Genomic DNA, 21,166 nt, shown 5'->3' on the forward strand with positions numbered 1-21,166 from the left:
ACATTTCTTAGAGGTATTTTATTCATCATAAGTCAGAAAGTAAAATGTCTTTTATAGACAATGCTTTAGAGTTTTTTCCCCTGGGTTTATATATATATATATATATATATATATATATATATATATATATATATATATATATATATATATATATATATATATATATTTATATTAAACAAGTAGAGGATTTAAGATGAAAGCAATAGACAAGTCAAGGTATTTAAATATTTCAGTCTTTAGAAAACAAAAGCTGATGAAGACATCTCCTTGGATAATATCATTGCAGTGAAAACTGATTCTACAAACCTGAATGAGGGGTGTAGACTACAAATGCACACTCTGCCTTTTAGGTGGGATTTAAAAGAAAAATATTTAAATAACTTTGTTTCAATTTTCTTCTGGCCTGTTACAGAAAAGTCAATATGATACACTGATATTTGTGGTTGTAATGTCTCAAAATGTGGAAATAAAAATCAATACATTTTTGTAAGGCAATTTTATTTCTCACTGCAGTGCTTACAAAATGTAATGGAATATTTCATTTATGTATGTGAATGCATATATTATTAAATGTCAGTGTTGCATTTATTTAACACAAAAATATATCTCATACTGAATCGGTAGCACGGAATCAGAGTTTAGCAGAAATTTCTTTGGAATTGTCCACTGGGCCTTGGGTGTAAGGCTGAAAAAAGTCGACATTGGATATCATTTCTATTTTTGCCTACTTAAAATTCATTATCTATATGAAGATACCTCACTATTAGATTACCTAGCAATCAAATACTACAGATTATGTTTCCTTACTAACCTTCCTAACAGTGTTGATCTGAAAAACAACACAGTTTTTTTTTTGTGGTAACCAAAATAAAAAAAAAAGAAAGAAAGAAATAAAACATACTTTAAAAGACACCTTATAAATCCAGATCCTGAAGAATAAAATGGTGTGCTGGAGTGGAGAAACTGTTGAGCAACATGACAAAAAAATATTTTCATCAACAATGGTTAAGTTCTGCCTAGAGGAAGTCTGTTGGACAGTCGAAGAGATTTGAGTCTTTTGAAGACAAGTAATGATGATGCAGGTCTAGATCGTAATAGTCTTCAAGAGTTTTTATGTGTGGTGAAGAATTGAAACAAGGAGTCAGAAAACACGACAGTAAAATGCCTCTATTTTGTTTTTCAGTTTTACTCCAAGAATGGTATCATAATAGTTTGATGTTGTGTAAACCATGACTATACCCCACTCACATTTTTGATGTACTTGTTGTTTTGTCAAAGATAAGAGTATATCTGCTGTTGTTGTTATTTTGAGTTCTGACAAGCAAGATATATGTAGAGATTAACTTAATCAGCCTTAGTAGCACAACATCCAATGCTTGGAATAAAATGGAAACATTTTAAGGGAAGTTGAAATTAATTGTTAACAGAGGCTTTGAGTTTAGAAGAGAGGTTTGGATTTATCCAGCAGATGTGTGCAAAGTTGGCTGTTTGAAAATGCCATTCCTTCATTAATTGTTCTATAATATGTAACCTCACCAAGCATATTTTAAACTCAGTTTATTTATATAGCACCATTTCACAACACATGTCATCTCACGGCACTTTACTGTTCCAGAGATCATACAGTCAAATTGATTCAAAGTTTTCTATCTAAGGAAAACCAGTTGATTACATCGACTCATTAACTCGAATGCAATCCCTCACACTAAGCATGCTTGTAGCGACAGTGGAGACGGAAAACTCCCCTTTAACAGGAAGAAACCTCCAGCAGAGCCAGGCTCAGTGTGAGCGACCATCTGCAGAGGCCGAGTGGGGTTCAAGGAGACAGAATCAGAGATGAAAAAAGCAGCTTTAAAAGGCAGACGAGCAACAAGCCAACTCCCATGTCAGAGGGAGAGCACATCCAGCCAGTTACAGTCAGAGAAACAGGAATTTTAATTGTTTCAGTATAAAATGACACAAAGTATACAGCTACAAAGTGGCTAAATCATAACATAGAAGGGATTATTTTACAGAAACAAATATAAACTCCAGAGGATGAAATGGTTGCATACAAAACTATTATTTATTTCACTAAACTGCTAGGATTATTCTTGCCCATGCCCCACCTATTCAAATAAACTGCCTACCAAATGAAGATTGAATTGCATTTATAACCTGCTATTATACCAACAGCATCAGGGTGTTCACAAAAAACAGCAACAACATGGAGAAACTGAAACCATCATTAGAAAAATGCATAAATAACACCATTTGCTGAGCAAAAAAATGACATGGGTACTCTTAGTTGCCATGCAACAAAAAAAAGAACAATCATTATAGTTATAATTTAGTTACTTTATCGCTGTGATATTGTAATGTCATTCAGTGTGAATACATTTGTAATATAGTCAAGTTTTAGCTTCATATTTGTACACTGGCTTTAAAGAATAATTGATTGAATTGTATGTTAAGGTTAACTTAACCACCCCGACAGTAGTTGAAGTTTGGCTTTTTATTTTTCATTTTTTATGCATAAAAATCATTGGGGCCATCACTGGGAAATTGTGGTGCTTTTTAACTCACATTAGCCAGGAACTGGATGTATACCAGGTTTCTTCCTTGGAGACTTGAAGCCTTCAGAAATACTCAAATTACATTTTACTTATAGTTTACCCACTGGGAGAGACATGAATGATTAGTAACATGGCGTGTAACTTGACCTTACAGATGAGAAATATTAATCTATATTTAAATGAATTAAAATTGTAATTTTAATTGCATATAATACAATAACATGATTATGGGAAATGTTATAATGTGCCCTTTTCAAGCAGTACACAGTAAGACCATCAGCTAGCACTGACTTGATGTTTTAAAAGAAACTGCATAGATGAACCATCATTTTCAATAGCCAAACTATGTTTTGTGTGAGAGACAGTTTAAATTATCCAATTTGTTAAGAAAAAAAAAAGAAGACGCCATATAAGATTCAGTTTTCTGTCTCCATAAAACTAACCAATGTGTAGGACTTATTTCAAAAAATATATACCTTCATTAGTGAAATCCAATCTAATCCACTTTATTTATATAACACATTTAACAACATTTTTTTCCAATGTGCTGTACAAAAAAACAAAAACAACAACAAAAAAAACACACAAGAAAGCAGTAAGGGTTTAAAATGAATAGATAAATAAAAAGGACACAGAGGACAACACAATTATGCAGTGTTAAAAGCCAAAAGAGTAAAACTGGGTCTTAAGACGAGACTTAAAACACTCTACTGTGGAGGCTGTTTGTATACAGAGAGGCAAAGTATTCCCAAGTCTGGCGATTTTCCAGTTGTGCAAAAAATGTTTCAATCGGGCCAAGTTTCAGCCTCATCGTGTGTCCTGCATCGTGTAGTATACAAGGGGAAAGAGAGGAGATTAGCCGCTCATGACCACCTCCCGATCAGGTATCGTAAGGTCGGGAGTAAAAAAAAAACATTTTTAAATTCAGTGGGCCGTCGTGAAGTGTTCGCGGACAAATCCTTCTGTTGAAGCAGAGCTATGAGCATCTATGAGCCGATTCACCAGAGCCTCGAGCCCGGCACATGTGCAAGCAAGGCAGATCTTCTTCCAGATTCATGAGTCAATGCCATCTCTTTGCAATGAGTCTGACGGGTGCTTTTTTAGACGTGCAGTGAGAGCAGGTAGATCACATCAGAGCGTTGGGCCGCACATTGTGAGAACATACATCATGAGCTGGGAACTGTTAAACTCTGTGTTTGCATCGTACGGTTTGAGCTGTAGCTGTGTGCAATGATTGAAAATATTGCATATGCCTGGCTTTTGCTAAAGATGGCCCTCAGACCTAAAAGTAAGTGGCAGAGAGTAAGTCCGGAGGAGATCGGTAATATTTTGAGGAGCCATCCCATTCAAAGCTCTAAACACAAACATTACAATCTTAAAATAAATTATAAAATCAAGAGGGAGCCAGTGCAGAGATGCAAGAATTTATGTAATGTGTTGATGTTCTCTGGTTAAAAGATGAGCCGCTGCATTTTGGACTAATTGCAGACAGGAGAGAGTTTGTTGGCTATTGCCAGTGTTGTGCCTGAACGCGTTCATTGAACGAAAGTTCATGAACTCGTTCATATTTTGGGCGAACGTGAACTGAACGTACTGCATTATTGCCTGATGAACGTTATTGTGAACTCGTTCATTCTGGTGTCTGTGAACGGCACGCTCTCTCAGTTCAGCTCCGTTCAATAGGTTGCCAGATTTCTATAGAGTCCTCCAGGCGAAACCCCGGCTAAATCACACCGTAAACAGGCCTTAATATGTAGCGGGAAAAACACCCAATCTGGCAACACCAGCTACCAGCGTCGTGCTACAGCCGCGTGCGTCATCAAAACAAAATGCAGCGTGGAAGCCACAGCAGCATGGAGGCGACTTAAAACAGGTTTATGACCAGGTGGTCGGTGAGGATGATGGCAACAAGTTTGCCCGCCGGCTTTCAGTAAAAAAATCCGCACTTCAGTAACCTTAAATTCCTACCTCAGCCTGGTCCCTCAGTTTGTGTTAGTAAAATCTTTTTGAGCGGAGGTCTTCAACGGGGGATCCGCGACCCCTAGGGGGTCTACGGAGGTACTGCATGAGGGTCTGCATGGTTAGTTGATATTTTTATATTCCCCCCCTGCATTTTTTTCCCCCCACTAATTGAAATGTCTTTAAATACTCATTAACATGAAATCAACACACTGTAGTAAACAGATAAATGGAGGCAGAAGATGTCTTTCAGTCATCAATGCTCACATTCAGCGACACACAGGAGCTCTTTCAAGCTGGGCACCGTTTCCTTCACAACAACCAGGAATCAGAATCAGAAAAACTTTAATAATCCCAGGGAGAAATTAATTTCTTTACATTACTCCATCTGTAATAGAGTGACTATAGGACACAATTTCATACAATATATATAGTTAGGGGGTCCCCGCTCCATCTCGCCATCAGTTTGGGGGTCCTTGGTCTGGAAAACATAGAAGACCCCTGTTCTTGAGGGTTTTACTATCCATGTAACTTGTTTGTTAAACCTGCCTGGTATAATTTTCCAGGATTCCTTTTTAGTATGTATTGAAATGGAATTTCAAATGGAAAAAAATTATTAAAATAAAAAAAAACATTTGCACCTTAAAGACTACTTTCCTATTTTTCTTTTAATAATTCCTCATAAAAAAGACCATTCAAGCAGCACATGTTTCGTGATGTTTTTGAGAATATACTGTAGGGGTGAAAGCTGCAGCTGCTACTAGTGTGAAGTGAATGGACAGCAACAAAGCATTAAAGCAACAATGGGGAAATGCTGTCCCCTCAATGCTAATGTAAACCCTGGTTGGATAAGGATTCAAAACTGGATATGAAGATGAAATCTGACGCACAGTTTCAGAGTTACAACTGATAAAATAATTGCCGTCTGTGGTTCTACAGTAGGCTATGGTGTAATTGAGCAATATATGAAAAAAAAAAAGAACTATGAACTAGTTCGTTTTTTGGAATTGTGAACTATGAACTGAACTAGTTCATTTTAAAATGTGTGAACTGAACTTTGAACTAGTTCACGTAGAAAGAGAACTTTCCCAACACTGGCTATTGCCTCCATAAACTGCATTTCAGTAGTCCAAATGAGTGTAAAACCTGATACTTGGTACTTAATGCTTGGCCATTAAAATAATGAAACATTGTGATTTCAGTTTCAGGAGATCATGGCTGATTTTCAGAGTTTAGAGCGGGTTTTTGTTGCTTTCTGATTGTGTTCTCAGCTGAGCATGCCCTGTTCCAGTTTTGGCTCAGCAGGAAGGAGCTAGTTTAAAGTCCCGTAGTCCTGGCTTTTATCCTATGAGGGAGCCCTGTTCCTTTTTTGGCTGTAGAAGAGGGAGCTAGTTCAAAAGTTCCACAGTTCTCCTGGTACCATGGCATGTCTCTGCCTCTCCACAACTAAGTCACCCTGTCTCCATCTGAGTGTGTCTGTCTGAGCTTGCTGCCGGACTCAAGGAACTCTGATTCTGCATTAATGATCTGTGGATTCCTGGAACCCTGGATCTGTTTGTTGCTGATCTTATCGGAACCTCTGACTGGGTTTTGGGCTCCTGGATCTGAGAACTGTCCCTGTTCTGGACTGTTTCCCTGACCTGGCTCGGACTTCTGCCTGTTTCACGGAGGCTGCTGCATTGGGGACACTCTGGGCAGCTCCGCACCACCTCTCGTTGGCAGTGCATCGACTGGATCTTGCCTCACCCGAGAGGACGGACTGAAATGTTAAACCAGTTAGGTGACTCACATGGATAGTTATCCTCTATCAGATTATTGTGGTCACTTACACTATATTGCCAAAAGTATTTGCTCACCTGCCTTGACTCACATATGAGCTTAAGTGACATCCCGTTCCTAATCCATAGGGTTCAATATGACGTCGGTCCACCCTTTGCAGCTAGAACAGCTTCAACTCTTCTGGGAAGGCTGTCCACAAGGTTTAGGAGTGTGTTTATGGGAATTTTTGACCATTCTTCCAGAAGCGCATTTGTGAGGTCGCACACTGATGTTGGACGAGAAGGCCTGGCTCTCAGTCTCCGCTCTAATTCATCCCAAAGGTGTTCTATCGGGTTGAGGTCAGGACTCTGTGCAGGCCAGTCAAGTTCATCCACACCAGACTCTGTCATCCATGTCTTTATGGACCTTGCTTTGTGCACTGGTGCACAGTCATGTTGGAAGAGGAAGGGGCCAGCTCCAAACTGTTCCCACAAAGTTGGGAGCATGGAATTGTCCAAAATGTCTTGGTATGCTGAAGCATTCAGAGTTCCTTTCACTGGAACTAAGGGGCCAAGCCCAGCTCCTGAAAAACAACCCCACACCATAATCCCCCCTCCACCAAACTTTACACTTGGCACAATGCAGTCAGACAAGTACCGTTCTCCTGGCAACCGCCAAACCCAGACCCGTCCATCAGATTGCCAGATGGAGAAGCGCGATTCGTCACTCCAGAGAACGCGTCTCCACTGCTCTAGAGTCCAGTGGCGGCGTGCTTTACACCACCGCATCCGACGCTTTGCATTGCACTTGGTGATGTATGGCTTGGATGCAGCTGCTCGACCATGGAAACCCATTCCACGAAGCTCTCTGCGCACTGTTCTTGAGCTAATCTGAAGGCCACATGAAGTTTGGAGGTCTGTAGTGATTGACTCTGCAGAAAGTTGGCGACCTCTTCGCACTATGCGCGTCAGCATCCGCTGACCCCGCTCCGTCAGTTTACGTGGCCTACCACTTCGTGGCTGAGTTGCTGTCGTTCCCAAACACTTCCATTTTCTTATAATACAGCTGACAGTTGACTGTGGAATATTTAGGAGCGAGGAAATTTCACGACTGGATTTGTTGCACAGGTGGCATCCTATCACAGTTCCACACTGGAATTCACTGAGCTCCTGAGAGCGACCCATTCTTTCACAAATGTTTGTAAAAACAGTCTGCATGCCTAGGTGCTTGAATTTATACACCTGTGGCCATGGAAGTGATTGGAACACCTGATTCCAATAATTTGGATGGGTGAGCAAATACTTTTGGCAATATAGTGTACCTGTGGCCACTTACCCCAAACCAGAGTGCCAGTGATGGGTGTTGCCCTGCCTCCCCCCGCTGTCGCTGCATATCAGCAGATCCACAGCTCTGCATTCCTGTCTGTCAGTGTTTATGTTAATTAACGTTGTGAAACTTCCTGCTGTCTTTCTCGACTGTATACTGTGTCCTTCATGACGCATATGATGGAAATCACAAAAACTATCAGGACAAATTTCAATTGTTTTCACCTAATAAGATCTTGTCTCCATATAAATGTTGCTAAATTATTGTGTTGCCTTTTAGGCATTAATCTTAGCGGACTTAAAAGAGGCAGTTTTTACACTAGCATGCCGAGTTTCAGGTTTTTTTCTTTTTCTGTCAGGACGGAAGTTCAAGGAGGGAGCTGAGTTCGCTTTTCTTCTGCTTTCCTGTTACGTTATGTTTATTTACATAAGGGAAAAGCAGCGTTCAGAGTCAAATGGTCTTTTTTGTATTTTTCTGTTACAGTTTTCACTCTGACTTTGTAATACGAAGAACCACAATAAAGAGCAACTGGAGCTCTCTGTGACTCAACTCTTCATTTATAAGGAGGAGATTAGCTAGTCGTATAGCTGCAAATGGTACATTGCAGCGAGGACACATAGTGAAAAGATGTTGAAAAAGCTGCCATTGTACATCGTGGCAAGATGGAAGCTGAACAAAGCAACACAATTTCTGTGGCCAATAACAGAAGTTCATGTTCATCTACATCAACTAGTTCATTAATACGGATAAAGCAGAGGCAGATAGAACACGTCTTGAATTCGCACTCAGCTTTTCGAGCTGTTTAACATTGCGTGCAAACTGTACTCTTTCTATTTGAAGACATGCTCTGGTGTAGTCAAAACATGTAGACGTAGGGCCAAAAGTGTGGTAATCAAGTCACTTGACGGAAAAGCCACAATTCCCCTCCCACCCCTCATTGAGTGCAATGACATACCTGACAACTGTTCTTAAATCCCAACCCCTAATGCAGCTTGCCATCATCAAAACCTCGTCAAGGTAGCAGAGCATAACCCAGAGGTTGAACCAAAAGCCAAAATCCTCTTTTTACTTGGCAGGGACATAATTAGAGTCCCTTAATTTAATGAAAAAGTCAATGGTCCCCACAATGTCCCCTTTGCCAAATACCTAGGCCTAGGATGGGTGCTGGTTGTAGAAGTCTGCTTGCCTTTAGGACAACTGTGCTTGACAGCGGCCGGCCCTCCCTACTCGAGCCCTGTACAAACTTCTTGCAAATCAAAGAAAAGGCTCACCAAGAAAAAGGTCAGAGAGAGGACTTCAGAGAAAAGAAAGTTTGAGGAAGAAATATTGGGCCAGAAGGTTTTCAGCCACACTGAACACAAGAACAAACTAGCGCCTTCTATCAAAGATGATATCTTTTTGAAACTAATGGACAAAGAGGTCTACAGAAGAGGTCTCCTCTCCCATTCAAGCACTCTGACTTTGTAATTAGAAGAAGAGAGCCACAGTAAAGAGCAACTGGAGCGTACTATGACTCATGTCCTCATTTATAAGGAGGAGTTTAGCTAGTTGTATAGTTGCAATTGGTACATTGCAGCGAGGAGAACATAACTATACTTTTATGCTATCATTTTATCCAATTACCTATACTGTATCACTGTTTGGGCCCAGCCTAACCAGTGAGCAATGAAAAGGGTAGTCTCTCTTTATACACAACCTTTAAAAGTGTTGGACCCAAAGACCATGCAACGTAACTCCTCTAGAATTCAAGTAAACCACATTGCATCAAAGTTTTAAATGTTTTTAGTGAGAGTTCCTTGTTGGATTTTATTCCTATAGAAATTATGAAATGTCTGATTTCAATCAATTGGATAGTTAATCAAGTATTTCTGATTTCTTACAGGTTTCATCCTGGACTTCAGTTCAGCTTTCAACGCCATCATCCACAGCACAAACTGGAATAGCTGAGCTTCAATACACCCCTCTGTAATTGGCTGCTAGAGTTCCTCACTAACTGACCTCAGTCAGTCCGGGTCGGACAGAAACCTCTGATGTCATCATCCTAAGCACAGGCTCCCCTCAGGGCTGCGTCCTGAGCCCCCTGCTGTTCACTCTGATGACACATGACTGTGTCCCCAGGTTCAACTACAATCACATTGTGAAGTTTGCAGATGACACCACTGTGGTGGGCCCCCACCCATCCTCACCACCTTCTACAGAAGCAGTATAGAGAGTGTTCTGACCATCTGTCTCACTGTGTGGTGTGGATGCTGTTGCGTCTCAGACTGGAAAAAGGTGAGAAGAGTGGGAAGAACAGCCAGGAGGATCATCGGGGCTCCTCTTCCCTCCATTAAAGACATTTAATCCAAGCGCTGCGTGTCCTGAGTCCGTAACATCATAAATGACCCCTCACACCCCAACATGGACTGTTCTCCCTGCTGGCCTCTGGAAAGAGACTTCAAAGCATCCGATGCAGGTCCAGCAGATTCCGTAACAGTTTCTTCCCCACTGCCATTGGACTGCTAAATGTTATGTAAAATGGGTTAAAAACAAAAAAAAAAAAAACAAAAGAAAAACTGAAATGTTGGAACTGTAACTATACAGTCATATGTTTACATCATTTTTTTCATCTCAATGTTTTTATCACTGCTTTCTTATCTGCACTGCAAACATGAAATAGGCTAGGGAGCTCCACTGAACCAAATGTCTTTTTGTTTACACTTGTGTGTATAAAATGACAAAATAAAATCCCTCTAAGTCTAAGTCATAGTGCATCATCTAATTTGGGTTATAGAACCACCTTTTTATAGAGAACAATGAATGGATCAAACAAAACATGATGTTGTTGGTTGACAAACCTGGTTTGTCACCTGCTTGGTCCACAAAACACCCTATGGAAGACTCAATTTGGTACACAAAGTTAAGCACAAAAGAACCAAGAGTGCAAAATGGCAAAATAACCAGAAACCTTTTCTTTTTTCTTAGTAATTCTTTCAAGGCCTGTACTTAGGCCACCTGCTGGTGTGGTAGACCCAGGCAGCTGCTTAGTGTAATTTTGCCTTGGACTGGCTAGACATCTATGCATTGTGTTTCTCCAGCTTGTAGGAATAAGTAAAAAATATATATAAATTGTTTCATTAAGAGAAAAACTAAATATGATCAACTAAACAATGAAAGAATACACTGTCAAATCATTTGTTCACAGCTGGTGAATGAATCAAAGCTGGTATAGCACCAAATTAGCTGAAAAACATATTAGGAATATCTGCCTCTTCACTGTTGCACTGAGAGAGGGATTTAGTCTAAGTGTAGTTCTGTGAATAGTTTTACCTATGACACCCCCACCCCACCCTGCTCCTCATTCCTCCCTCCATTTCTCCCTCTGTGTTTTTTGTGTCTGTCGGATGGGGGAAATGTGGTTAATTAAGAGAACTTTAATTATTACAATTATTACTGAATAACCCACAACTTGTACAGGAATAACCACAGAGATTTTGGCTCCATTTGTCATTCTGTTGTGACTGACTCTGTATGTGCTAACCTTTAGCTAACTAAAGATTTGTGACTGGCAGCCTCATGGAGAAAATATATAGCTTAAAAGAAAACTGTTCAAATGTAAAGTATTCCAGCAGTGCAGTTAGTCAACACTATAAATTACAAAATCATCTGTTTAGATTTCCTATCAGCTACACCATAAGAAATAAGACTCCAAGCAGGTTGGATTCAGAATCCTGAATAACATAATTGTTAAGTTTTCCATGTTTTTATTTTGGCTTTCTTTTTTGTTTACAACATTTTATTAAGTGTGTTAGAAAAGGTATTGCTTGCTTAAGCCATTTATGTGTTCAGTTTATCTAAGAGCTTTTGATATTAGCTCTTAATTCAGTGTTTTGTTTCTTAGTTTATGCTTAGGGTCTGTCTTTTCCTGGCATGATATTTTTGTTTTCTTAGATATCTGATATGTTTTGCAGTGTGGTTAAATAGCTTCTGTGTATCTTATTTTTTATGTTATTTAGTGTACCAGTAATATCTAATTAGGAGTACATTTCAGTCTCTCTGCACTACATGTACTTTAGCTACTTCACATTATTCAATGGTTTACTCACCTGCATTCCATGCTCTTCTCCACTTATCCTCGAGTATATCTGTTGTTGTTGTCCCTTGCGCTATATATAATGTAGGTTATTTACTTTATCTCCCTTCATGAATGAACAGTTGTCTTCTTGTGCATTACCATAGTGTTTTTTGTTTTATATTACTAATATTCTTCCACTCATTGCTCCTTCTAAGTTGTGGTCAGAACTTTGCTCAGTTCGAGTAAAACACTTATTCTGACAGGGGAAGATATGGTGGCGACAGGTGCAAACTCGCAGCAAACAATGATAATCTACCACGATGATGCACATATAGATTTTGCTTTGTTGTTTAGTGTTTTTAGTGTTGAATGTGCATGCATCATACATGTGTCTGCAGATCGTTTTGTCGTTTGCTGCATGTTTGCACCTGTTGGCCACCATAGACAGCCTCAGAAAAAAATTGGGGAACTTGGAAGATTAAGACAGATAATTTAGAAAGTGTTGGTCAAGAATTCCTTTTTTTGGGGGAAATGTTGAAGGAAAAGAGCAACTGCTGTGCAAAATGAGGCTAAACAAAAGTACTGACAGTAGGGCCGACCCTAAATGAAGCACTGTTAAATGTATTACACATGTAATACAGAGCTGCCCCAAGTCACAATTGAACTGTATGAACCCAGATCATAGATCTAAAATTATTACTCAACATTAATGGAATAAATAAACTGAAATTGTTTTTAATATTCAAAATTAATATATATATATATATATATATATATATATATATATATATATATATATATATATATATATATATATATATATATATATATATATATATATATATAAAACAAAGGAACTGGTGAGCTTACATTATTAATAACAAAGAGTTACAGTTTGATGCCACAATATATTATATATATATTTTCTTTGTGTTTAAGCTTGGTTTGTTTATAAATACACATTAGGGAACAATAACCAGTACCTTTTATTGTTTTGAAGCTGAGCCAAATAAACTTGGTGCTCTCTCCCAGATTCCAACAAATCTTTCTGGCTTTTATCAGTGGTCCTGAAAAACGGTCCCAAATCAATGTACGTATTTTGTCTATTACATGTTCTTGAGTTTAACTGAGGGTTTGTATTGCATTTTTGGAATAACAGAACCAAAGAAAGATAGAAGGCAATTTCAAACCAAATGTGAGCAAGCTGGAGGATTAACATCTGATGTTCACCATATTGAAAGCCTGCTAATCATGGTTAGTGTTTGTTCTGTTGACAGCATCCATAAAGTTTGTTTTGATGCCAAACAAGCAGCAAACCGGTAGGCAACTCGAGGAAGTACAGCAGAAGGGCACATTGTGTGTTTGATGTGAGCGAGGGGGAGGTGTGAAAACAAGATATGGCAAAACCCATCTGCCAAACACCTTTTTCTACTGGCCGACTTGCAGGCTTTAAGCTGAAGCGAACATGACTCAATCTTTATCTGGAATGCCAGCAGCTGAATTACTATACATCTCAAAGAGAATATGTGTGTGAGTGTGTGGGTGTGATTGTGCGGTTTGGGGGCGGCGGTGTGTGTGGTCCTGCGCAGTAAACTGTACAGATGGATGACTCATCCACCAATCATGTGACTCATCAATCACTGCAGTTACCATTTCCCCTTCGTCCTCCCCTCTTTATTTCTACCATACTTTTTTCTTCCTTTCTCATCTCCATTCATGTGAATTTCTTTTTCTTTTGTGAATATAACAAACTCTTTTTAAAAGATTTTGCTTTGTCTCCATACTGACACTGCTTTGACATGAGTCGTGCTGTTGTTAAGCTTCAGCTGATTGTGATCTTCTTTTTGTCCTATTTAGCTTGGTTTTTTTTTTGTTTTTTGTTTTTTTTTCTTGTTGCTGAATTCAGACAATACAGCACTCTCCAAAAAGCCATTAAAAAACTGAACTTTAATAAAATAATTGCTTTTATTTTTTTTATCATATAGCAAAACTAGTAATCATCATGCTGTTATTTACACATTGCACAGGCAAATTTATTTCACACTGTACATCTTACAATGCTAAAGGTGACATCAACAACAACACTCTCCTTTTACAAGACAGATGGCTTCACTGTGCACACAGTGGCCCTCTTTCCTTTGATTTTTCTTTTTTTTTTTTAGGTTCACAGTTTATTTAGAGAAAACAACCATTTTGAACTCTCCATACTGTTTTTTTCCTCTTTTTTTGTTCATTTTTTTTGTTCATTTTTTAAGATGCAAGTAGAAAGACGTGCATTTAACGGCTTACGCACAATCCCTGACTCCCTGGACTGAAGCTTTTCGATGAATATCTCCTGAAAAATCAACAAAATATTTGTAGCCTCTTGGTGGAAACATCTGCAATTAAAGGCTGCAAAACACATAGTGTGATTTCAAGTATTTTTTTTTTTAAAGAAAAGGAAATCCAGGGATGTTGTAGAAACAAAAATTTACACAAGAAGTAAAAGGGCTTCTGATGACAACAATAAGTTAAGGCATACATAAAACTACCATATGTGTGTTGAAAAAATAAAACTAGATCCCAGAACAGTTAAAAACCCCTGGTCCACCATGTTGGAAGTGTTTACTCTTTAAGTTTGTGCTTTTGGAGTCCACAGGGTTTCTACATCAGGATCATATGTGAATTATTTCATAAGCAATGTGAAATATCCCTTATAGAACCATGGCATTGGTAAGGCAAATAATCTCAATCTTGAAATCAAACTTAAATATGTATAGCTGATTAAAGTTAATCCAATCTGGCATAAGAAAGGCATTTAAACACATCAAATACAACAAAAATATACTTTCATTTTCATGTTTGTTTAAGTTGTTGATCTGTTTTTCCTTTGTAATGTGACAAAAAGATACAAAAAGAAGATACCAAGTGATGCTGTAAACATATTTTTTAAAGTGTGCATGTAAATGTGTCATGGATGCATGTGTATGCATGCCTCTGTATGTGTGTGTGTGTCTGTCAGAGTGTTAATCTTTGTGAATGTGCGCTCAATAATTCTCTGAAATATACAAGAAAACATCAGAGATTGACCTGAATGGAGGCAGACATACACTGCAGTATGTTCTGTTTTTTTTTTTTTTTATGTAAACCCATCAAGAGGCTGAAATGGTCACAGGGAGATGAATTTCTTTATCTTCTCCCCGACTGAAAACTGAATAAACTTAAAGTGAAGAACAACAGAAATCAAATTTTTTAACTTTCCAACCACTGAAAATGACCACAGGCTCCAAATGTAACTCCTCTCAGTCCTTCGTATTATACTTTGCTAATTTTCTTCAAACTTGGCCCTCCTTCAGTCCCTCTGATCTGACAATGTCCAAAAGAGTCTCTCAATACATTCTGCGCTTCATGTAGATCCTCTCGATAAAGTTCTCCAGCTCCTCCTCACTGTCCAGCTGAGGCACCAGCCCATCTTCCTCATAGTCATCTACTTGGGTGACCTGTGGGTAGTAGTAAGGTGGTCTCCTCCCCCTTCTGGGGGCAATCACTGGTTTGGGGGGAGGCAGAGGCTGGTAGGTCCGTGGGTGAGGAAGGATATAGTTAGAGATATAAGGAGTGAGAGATAGGCGTGGTGGTGGCTGCTGCCTCCAGCCCTGTCCCGCCAAGTTCTTACCGCCACCCCTGTGCCTGCGCCTTGGGGGCTGGAGATCGAGTTCTTGGGGGCCAAAAGACTGGTCTCGGGAAGGGGATGACTTGCCATAGTACTGTGCTTTAGGATATGGGAAGTAAACTGGGTAGTAGGCTCGATATGGCTTTTGGTAGTAGGGATAGGATGGGAAGGCTAAAAACTGTTTCTGAGGTTTATACCAGTAGTCAAGCTGCTTCTGTGGCTTATACCAATAGTCCTGCTTGTATGACTTGATTTTGTCTTTGTGCCATTTCTTGTTGGATTTATTGTGCTTATAAGGAGCTTTCTTGGGATTTTTTGAAGCTGTGTAGTGGTAAATGGGTGGGGTGGCAAGAGGAGGAGGCACCAGAGGCCTAAAGCGAGGAATGACTGGATTACTGTTGATTGGCTGCTGCTGCAACTCTTTCCTTTTCTTCTTTTTCTCCTCCACATCGCTTATGATCTCAATCACGTCGTCGGCAGGGAGGTGGAGCTTGCTGCTGATTTCAATCAGCCTATCAATCATTTGCTGGTCCAGGTCGTCTTCGTCGGGTAGGACCTCTTCTGACCTCTTGTCCTCGGCGGTGTTGCTGCTCTTCTGTCGTGGCTTCATGAAGGACTGCTGCTTCCTGCCCATGTACTGCAGCAGCATGTCGGAGGCGATGTCAGCGAGCCTCTGCTCTTCCTCCCTAGCTTTCTCCGCCTCCTCCTGCTGCCGGAGAATCTCCTGCTTCTCTGCACGCGCCCTCGCTTCTTCTTCCATGTGGGAGAGGCTCTCCTCCTCCTCCTCTACCTCCTCCTCTATTTCTTCGCCTCCCTCATCAAAGTCGTCCATGAAATTCCCCCCCTTTACAGGTCTATTGCTAGACATGTTGTCCTGCCAGTGCTGCTTCTTCCCAGCTCGAGCGAGCTGAGTGTTGTATGCCTTGTAGCCCTTCAAAGGAGGCAGGATCTCATTGTCTTGCAGACCCAAGTCTATGTTTTGGAAGTAGCCTCGGATTTTGCGCTCCAATGAGGGATCATCCACGTCTGAGGTGGATGCAGATTTGACTTTGTCTATGAGTTCATCTAAATTATTTCCCTCTTCTTGTTCCTCTTCTTCATTTTTTCGTTCTTCCTTAGTTGCACTTTGCTCCTCCTCCTTTTCTTTCATCTCATCTGCCTGAACAACTGCCAAATGGCCTAAAATTACCTTTTCAATTGCCTTATCAGCCTCCCCCTTATCATTGTCGTCTTCCTTCCCCCTCTCCCCTTCTGTCTGCTCTGTTTCTCTTATCTCACCACCCTGCACAGATTCAGCAGAGGGCAGCTTCCGACCCTTATCCTCCTCCTTCCAGTCTCTGTTTCTGCTGGTAAGGATTTTGCCATCCCCTGGGTGGTCCAGAGACTCCAAAAGAACAGCAAGCACCTGCTCGGGGTCACTGGCTTTATCTAAATATTTATCTTGACCAGGACTACGGCCTCGATCTTGCAATCCTTCAAATGGGTCAGGCAAAATCTGGGGCTGGGGGGCTGAGAGGATGGGGCCCGAACTGTCCTCTTTGTGGTCTGTCCGTGTGCGCCCCTGCACCCCTCCCTCCCCTTTCTCGTCCCACACTGGGGCAGAGCTGGCTAGGCGTGGAGTGACAGTGAGCAGGACCAATAGGATAAGGCGAGCTGTGAAAGGGGAATTTTGACAGGTCATGACCATGCAGGACAGTCAGGAGGGAGGTGAAGCACCTGAAAGAAAGGGAAGAAGAAGCAGAAGAAGAAGAAGAAGAGAAAAACACATGAGAACCTCTTCGCATGGAGACTGATGTAGGAATTTCAATGGATATGGGATCATCAAAATAACAGGATCACTTCTCTTTTTTAATTAAATGCATGGAAATCTCTAATAATTTGCATTTCTTTCATTTGTAGACGGATATTAAATCCTATAATGTGCATTTGTTCTATAACAAAAAACGATCAGTCTTAGTCTTACATTTTTATATACATTTTAGAATAAACATAAATTATCTATGAAAGCAGAATTTATTTTACAGAAAAAAATGTTTTAGTTTCAATAATACGCTTTTAACAGCTAAATTTTTAACCCTTTAACTAAAATGATTCCTTATATAGAGGATTGGAACTTTTTTATTTGAATTAGAGCGTATTTATATAGGAAATAAGTGATCCACATGAGTAGTTTGGCCTTTTTTTTCCGTCGCTTGCCTAATCGTCACCTTAAGCAGATGCTGATTAAGATATTTAAAAGGAATCTTTCTCCTTCGTATAATGCCGGGCGAGATTTAAGGGAGCATAGCTCTCCAGTAGTAATCATTTACAGGACAATAAACAACTCGTGTTTAAGGAAAAAGAAAATTCTCACCCTTTTTTCCAAGTCAACACGACCATGATGCAGGTACATCCCATTTTAACAAACTCTATCTTTAAAATACAGTCGGAGAAAACAAACTCTTTCCCCCGTTATTTTGGCTTTTTTTCCCCGTGCGTCAAAGCGATTTGGCACGACTATGGGTTTAAAGATGGCAAGCGCAGGCAAGTCACGCGTAAAACCTTTTGGAAACGTTGGGCGGCGTTTAACGCTCCGGTCTCCTCACGTTCGGTGCAAATAAAGCTGGATTTGTAAAAAAAAAGAAAAAGAAAAAAAAAGAAAAAGATTTTCTTTCCATTATTCACAGAAAATGAATCGGCCAGTAGAGATAAGTGGCTTTTGTCCTTTGTATGATACATCTCTCCAGAGGCGGCAGCCGTTACGGCGGAATGCAGACGAGCGCAAAAATGTCGGGGCGAGGGTGCCCGAATCTAAATTTGCATCCCTTCTTATCTAGTAAAACGAACAGAAACGAAACAATCTAAGTTGGCTTAATCAAATGGTCCAACATAAATGCTTAAATCACTTAATTTAGAAATTATTAGCCATTTATTTTTAATTGTTTAAAAATGGTTTTATAATAAAAGTGCAAGCATTTTTGTTTGTTTTGTTCTTTTTTTTTTTTTTTTTTTTTTTTTTTTGTCGCGTCAAACATTTTCAAAATTTCAAAGCAACAGAAATCTGCTGTATAAATGTATTTCCCGAACACAATTGCAGACACAAAGCGGTTAAATGCTCCACTGCCTTCTCGGAACAAAAAAACATTCCTAAAATGTTTCCTTTTTTAATTTTTTTATTGTGTATTCAGTTTGTACTTTTTAAACCTCAAAATAAAGAAAGACATAAAACATCGTTTTTCCTACAAAACGTGGTATTGTTAACAATTAGAACTACGTTTCAAGCATGAAAAAATACACGTTTTAAACGGCTTAAATTTATGAACCAAAAGGTTTTTAAATATTTTAAGATTTTATTATCTTCTTAGTTAAACAAGGTTCATTACCCGTGTCTCAAAAAAATATTTACCAGTAAAACTGCAATTTTCTATGAAGTTATGAATTAATTAATCATGCACCAAATGGAAAGCCTCGATCCTATTTTTATTTTTCTCACATTCTTGAAATTGTTTCTGCGGGGGAAAAAAGGGTAAAAAAAAAAAAAAAAAAAACACCCAGCCCTGTTCTGTTTGGTCAGAATGCCTAGCTTTGGAAAAAAGATGAGAGTTTGCTCCACTTACCTGGAGTCCCGCAGGGGGGCTGGGGAAGCGGTGAAACTCGCAAAGCCAAAACAAGCCAAGATTATTATCATGAATAGAGGACCGCCTGAAAGAACTTCAGTTTCCCCTCCTTCTCTGTTCAGCTTGCGACAAACATCAATAAAAAACAAATCTTAATCAGGGATTCTTTGTTTAGTTTTGAAGGTTTGTTTATACCGCAGCGGCACTGGTGCTGGTGTGCATTTGGGTGAATGTTTTCAGCACCACGGTCAGCGCAACTTTATCGTATATAACCCTTCGCTGGACCACGTGACACCCCCCATGCAACCCCCACCCCCATCTGCAGGCGCTTCTGACGTCACCCCCATTGATAAGAATGTTGGTGGGGAGATAGCAGTGTGAGTCTAGGCTGGCCCGAGCTGATGAATGAACGGAAATGGCATGAATGAAATAGTACTTTCCTGAATGAAAAAGGAAAAAAATGTTGTGATGGAGCTGCTGAAGGGCTGGTTTTCTTTCTTGCACGCTTGAAGATTAGCGTGTTGCATCTTGCGTGGATTGATTAACTTCTAGGAGATGGGAAATATAAAAACACAGAGGGGTTCACTTGGTTCACAGAGTAGAATTCAGGGTCATTTCGTGAGATAGTCTTGCATCGGTCAGCTTCAAACACAGGAGTGGTGCAGACTCATTTCTCTTCTATTCTTTGTCGGTGGTGGCCCATTTCTCTTTGGTTGTCATGCCCCCCCTGCCTGGCTGTGGGAGCTCTTTATGTATGATTTTTATGCAATACTCAGAATTATATTAGCACTTCACTTAGACAATAAAAAATCATCAGTTCTGTAGTACCATGTGCTATTGCTCATGTGTTTGTTTTGACTGCTCTCATAATTTTCAGAGAGGTTTCAAAATCTAAATTTAAGTGCATACAAAAAAAAATCACATTTTTATCTATCCTGTTAGATTTAGTGAGGGATTAAATTTTTTTTATTTTTGTTCATTCATCCAGCATTATGATTATGATTATTTTTTTGACGTGAAGTGAAAGAAAAATTATGTAGACCTATTTGTGTGATCAGCTGCATACAAAGATCAAAGAGTAGTCTGCTTTCCAAATATATATATTGAGGAAAATCAGTATTTGTACAAGTTGCAATTTTTGCAAGTTCTCCCACTTGCAAATTATGCAATAGTCTGACATGTACATTTTAGGTGAATGTTCAATGTGAGAGATATATTCATACTGTCTCATGTGCAGAAAAACACCCCCAAAGCATGTTGCTTCCAACCCCATGCCTCATAGTTGGGGTGGTGTTTTTGGGATGGTACTCTTGTTCCGGCAAGCACAGCAAGTGGAATTAATGCCAAATGGTCGTGGGCAAACCATAACATCTTAGTGCATTACACACAGTAACCATGGAAACGGTGGTGACAGCTCTCTTCAGGTCATTTAACAGCTCCTTCCATGCAGTTTTGGGCTGATTCCCTTAGTTGAAACAGAATTTTTGTAGGATCCTGCATAGAACCTCAGTCTAAGGGGGGGAATGACATGTCCTGCTTTTCCATACTTTTGTGTGTGTGTGTGTGTGTATATATATATATATATATATATATATATATATATATATATATATATATATATATATATATATATATATATATATATATGTGTGTGTGTGTGTGTGTGTGTGTGTGTGTGTGTGTGTGTGATTTGTAAAGCTGTAGATAGATTTTTTTTGGCATCACAGTGAGACTTGACATATTAAAAATAAGCCTTACACGACAATGATTTGAAAAATTTTAATTGGAAATGAAAAGGCTTAGGAAAGTACAAGCTACAAACTTCAATGCTGTTATAAATTGATAAAAAGATTGCCACTTAAAAGATCAGGATGGGAAATTACTTGACAGTCATGTTTGTGGATCCTTTCAAAAAACTGATTCACAAAAACAATGCTGACATTACTTGATGTGTACAGATGCAAAATATCAAAAAACTAGAAAAGTAATCCTGAAGACTTCATCCTTGCTCCAGCTTGGTGCATTTAATTTAAACACAAGACCTTCAAAGTTACACACTGAAATAATTGCATTAACCTTTTATTTAGCAATAACCCATGATCTTTTTTTCTGATGCAGTGACATAAAACATCTTCACTATGCAGCCTAATGTTTCAGTAGTGTTACACTGTTACTGCAGATTTGTTATCTTGTAACTTAATAGTAACTTTATTTATTAGGAATGAATGAAAAAAAATAAATATTTTTCCCTAAAGCTGTACAAAACATT

General features: G+C 39.2%; 1 protein-coding gene across 2 annotated transcripts; it reads right to left on the minus strand.

The window, feature by feature from the left end:
- Positions 1-13,737: 13,737 nt before the first annotated feature.
- Positions 13,738-19,151, minus strand: si:dkey-175g6.2 (DNA ligase 1). Of its 2 annotated transcripts, XM_038273999.1 has the most exons (3): positions 18,898-19,151; positions 15,647-17,017; positions 13,738-15,598 (listed from the first exon to the last, which is right to left on the minus strand). In XM_038273999.1, the coding sequence occupies exons 2-3, from the start codon at positions 16,986-16,988 to the stop codon at positions 15,021-15,023; spliced, it is 1,920 nt and encodes a 639-aa protein (XP_038129927.1). In that variant the 5' UTR covers positions 16,989-17,017; positions 18,898-19,151; the 3' UTR covers positions 13,738-15,020. The 2 variants fall into 2 exon arrangements, with proteins under 2 accessions (XP_038129927.1, XP_038129926.1); XM_038273998.1 differs by having other exon boundaries at positions 13,738-17,017.
- Positions 19,152-21,166: the final 2,015 nt, after the last annotated feature.

Source organism: Cyprinodon tularosa, unplaced genomic scaffold, assembly GCF_016077235.1.
Source record: "Cyprinodon tularosa strain WSP-4 unplaced genomic scaffold, ASM1607723v1 ctg9, whole genome shotgun sequence".
NCBI classification, from domain to species: Eukaryota; Metazoa; Chordata; class Actinopteri; order Cyprinodontiformes; family Cyprinodontidae; genus Cyprinodon; species Cyprinodon tularosa.

Bases quoted from the DNA above. Each gene is read 5' to 3' on its own strand.
- si:dkey-175g6.2 (XM_038273998.1), bottom strand. From the start codon at position 16,988: ATGGTCATGACCTGTCAAAATTCCCCTTTCACAGCTCGCCTTATCCTA.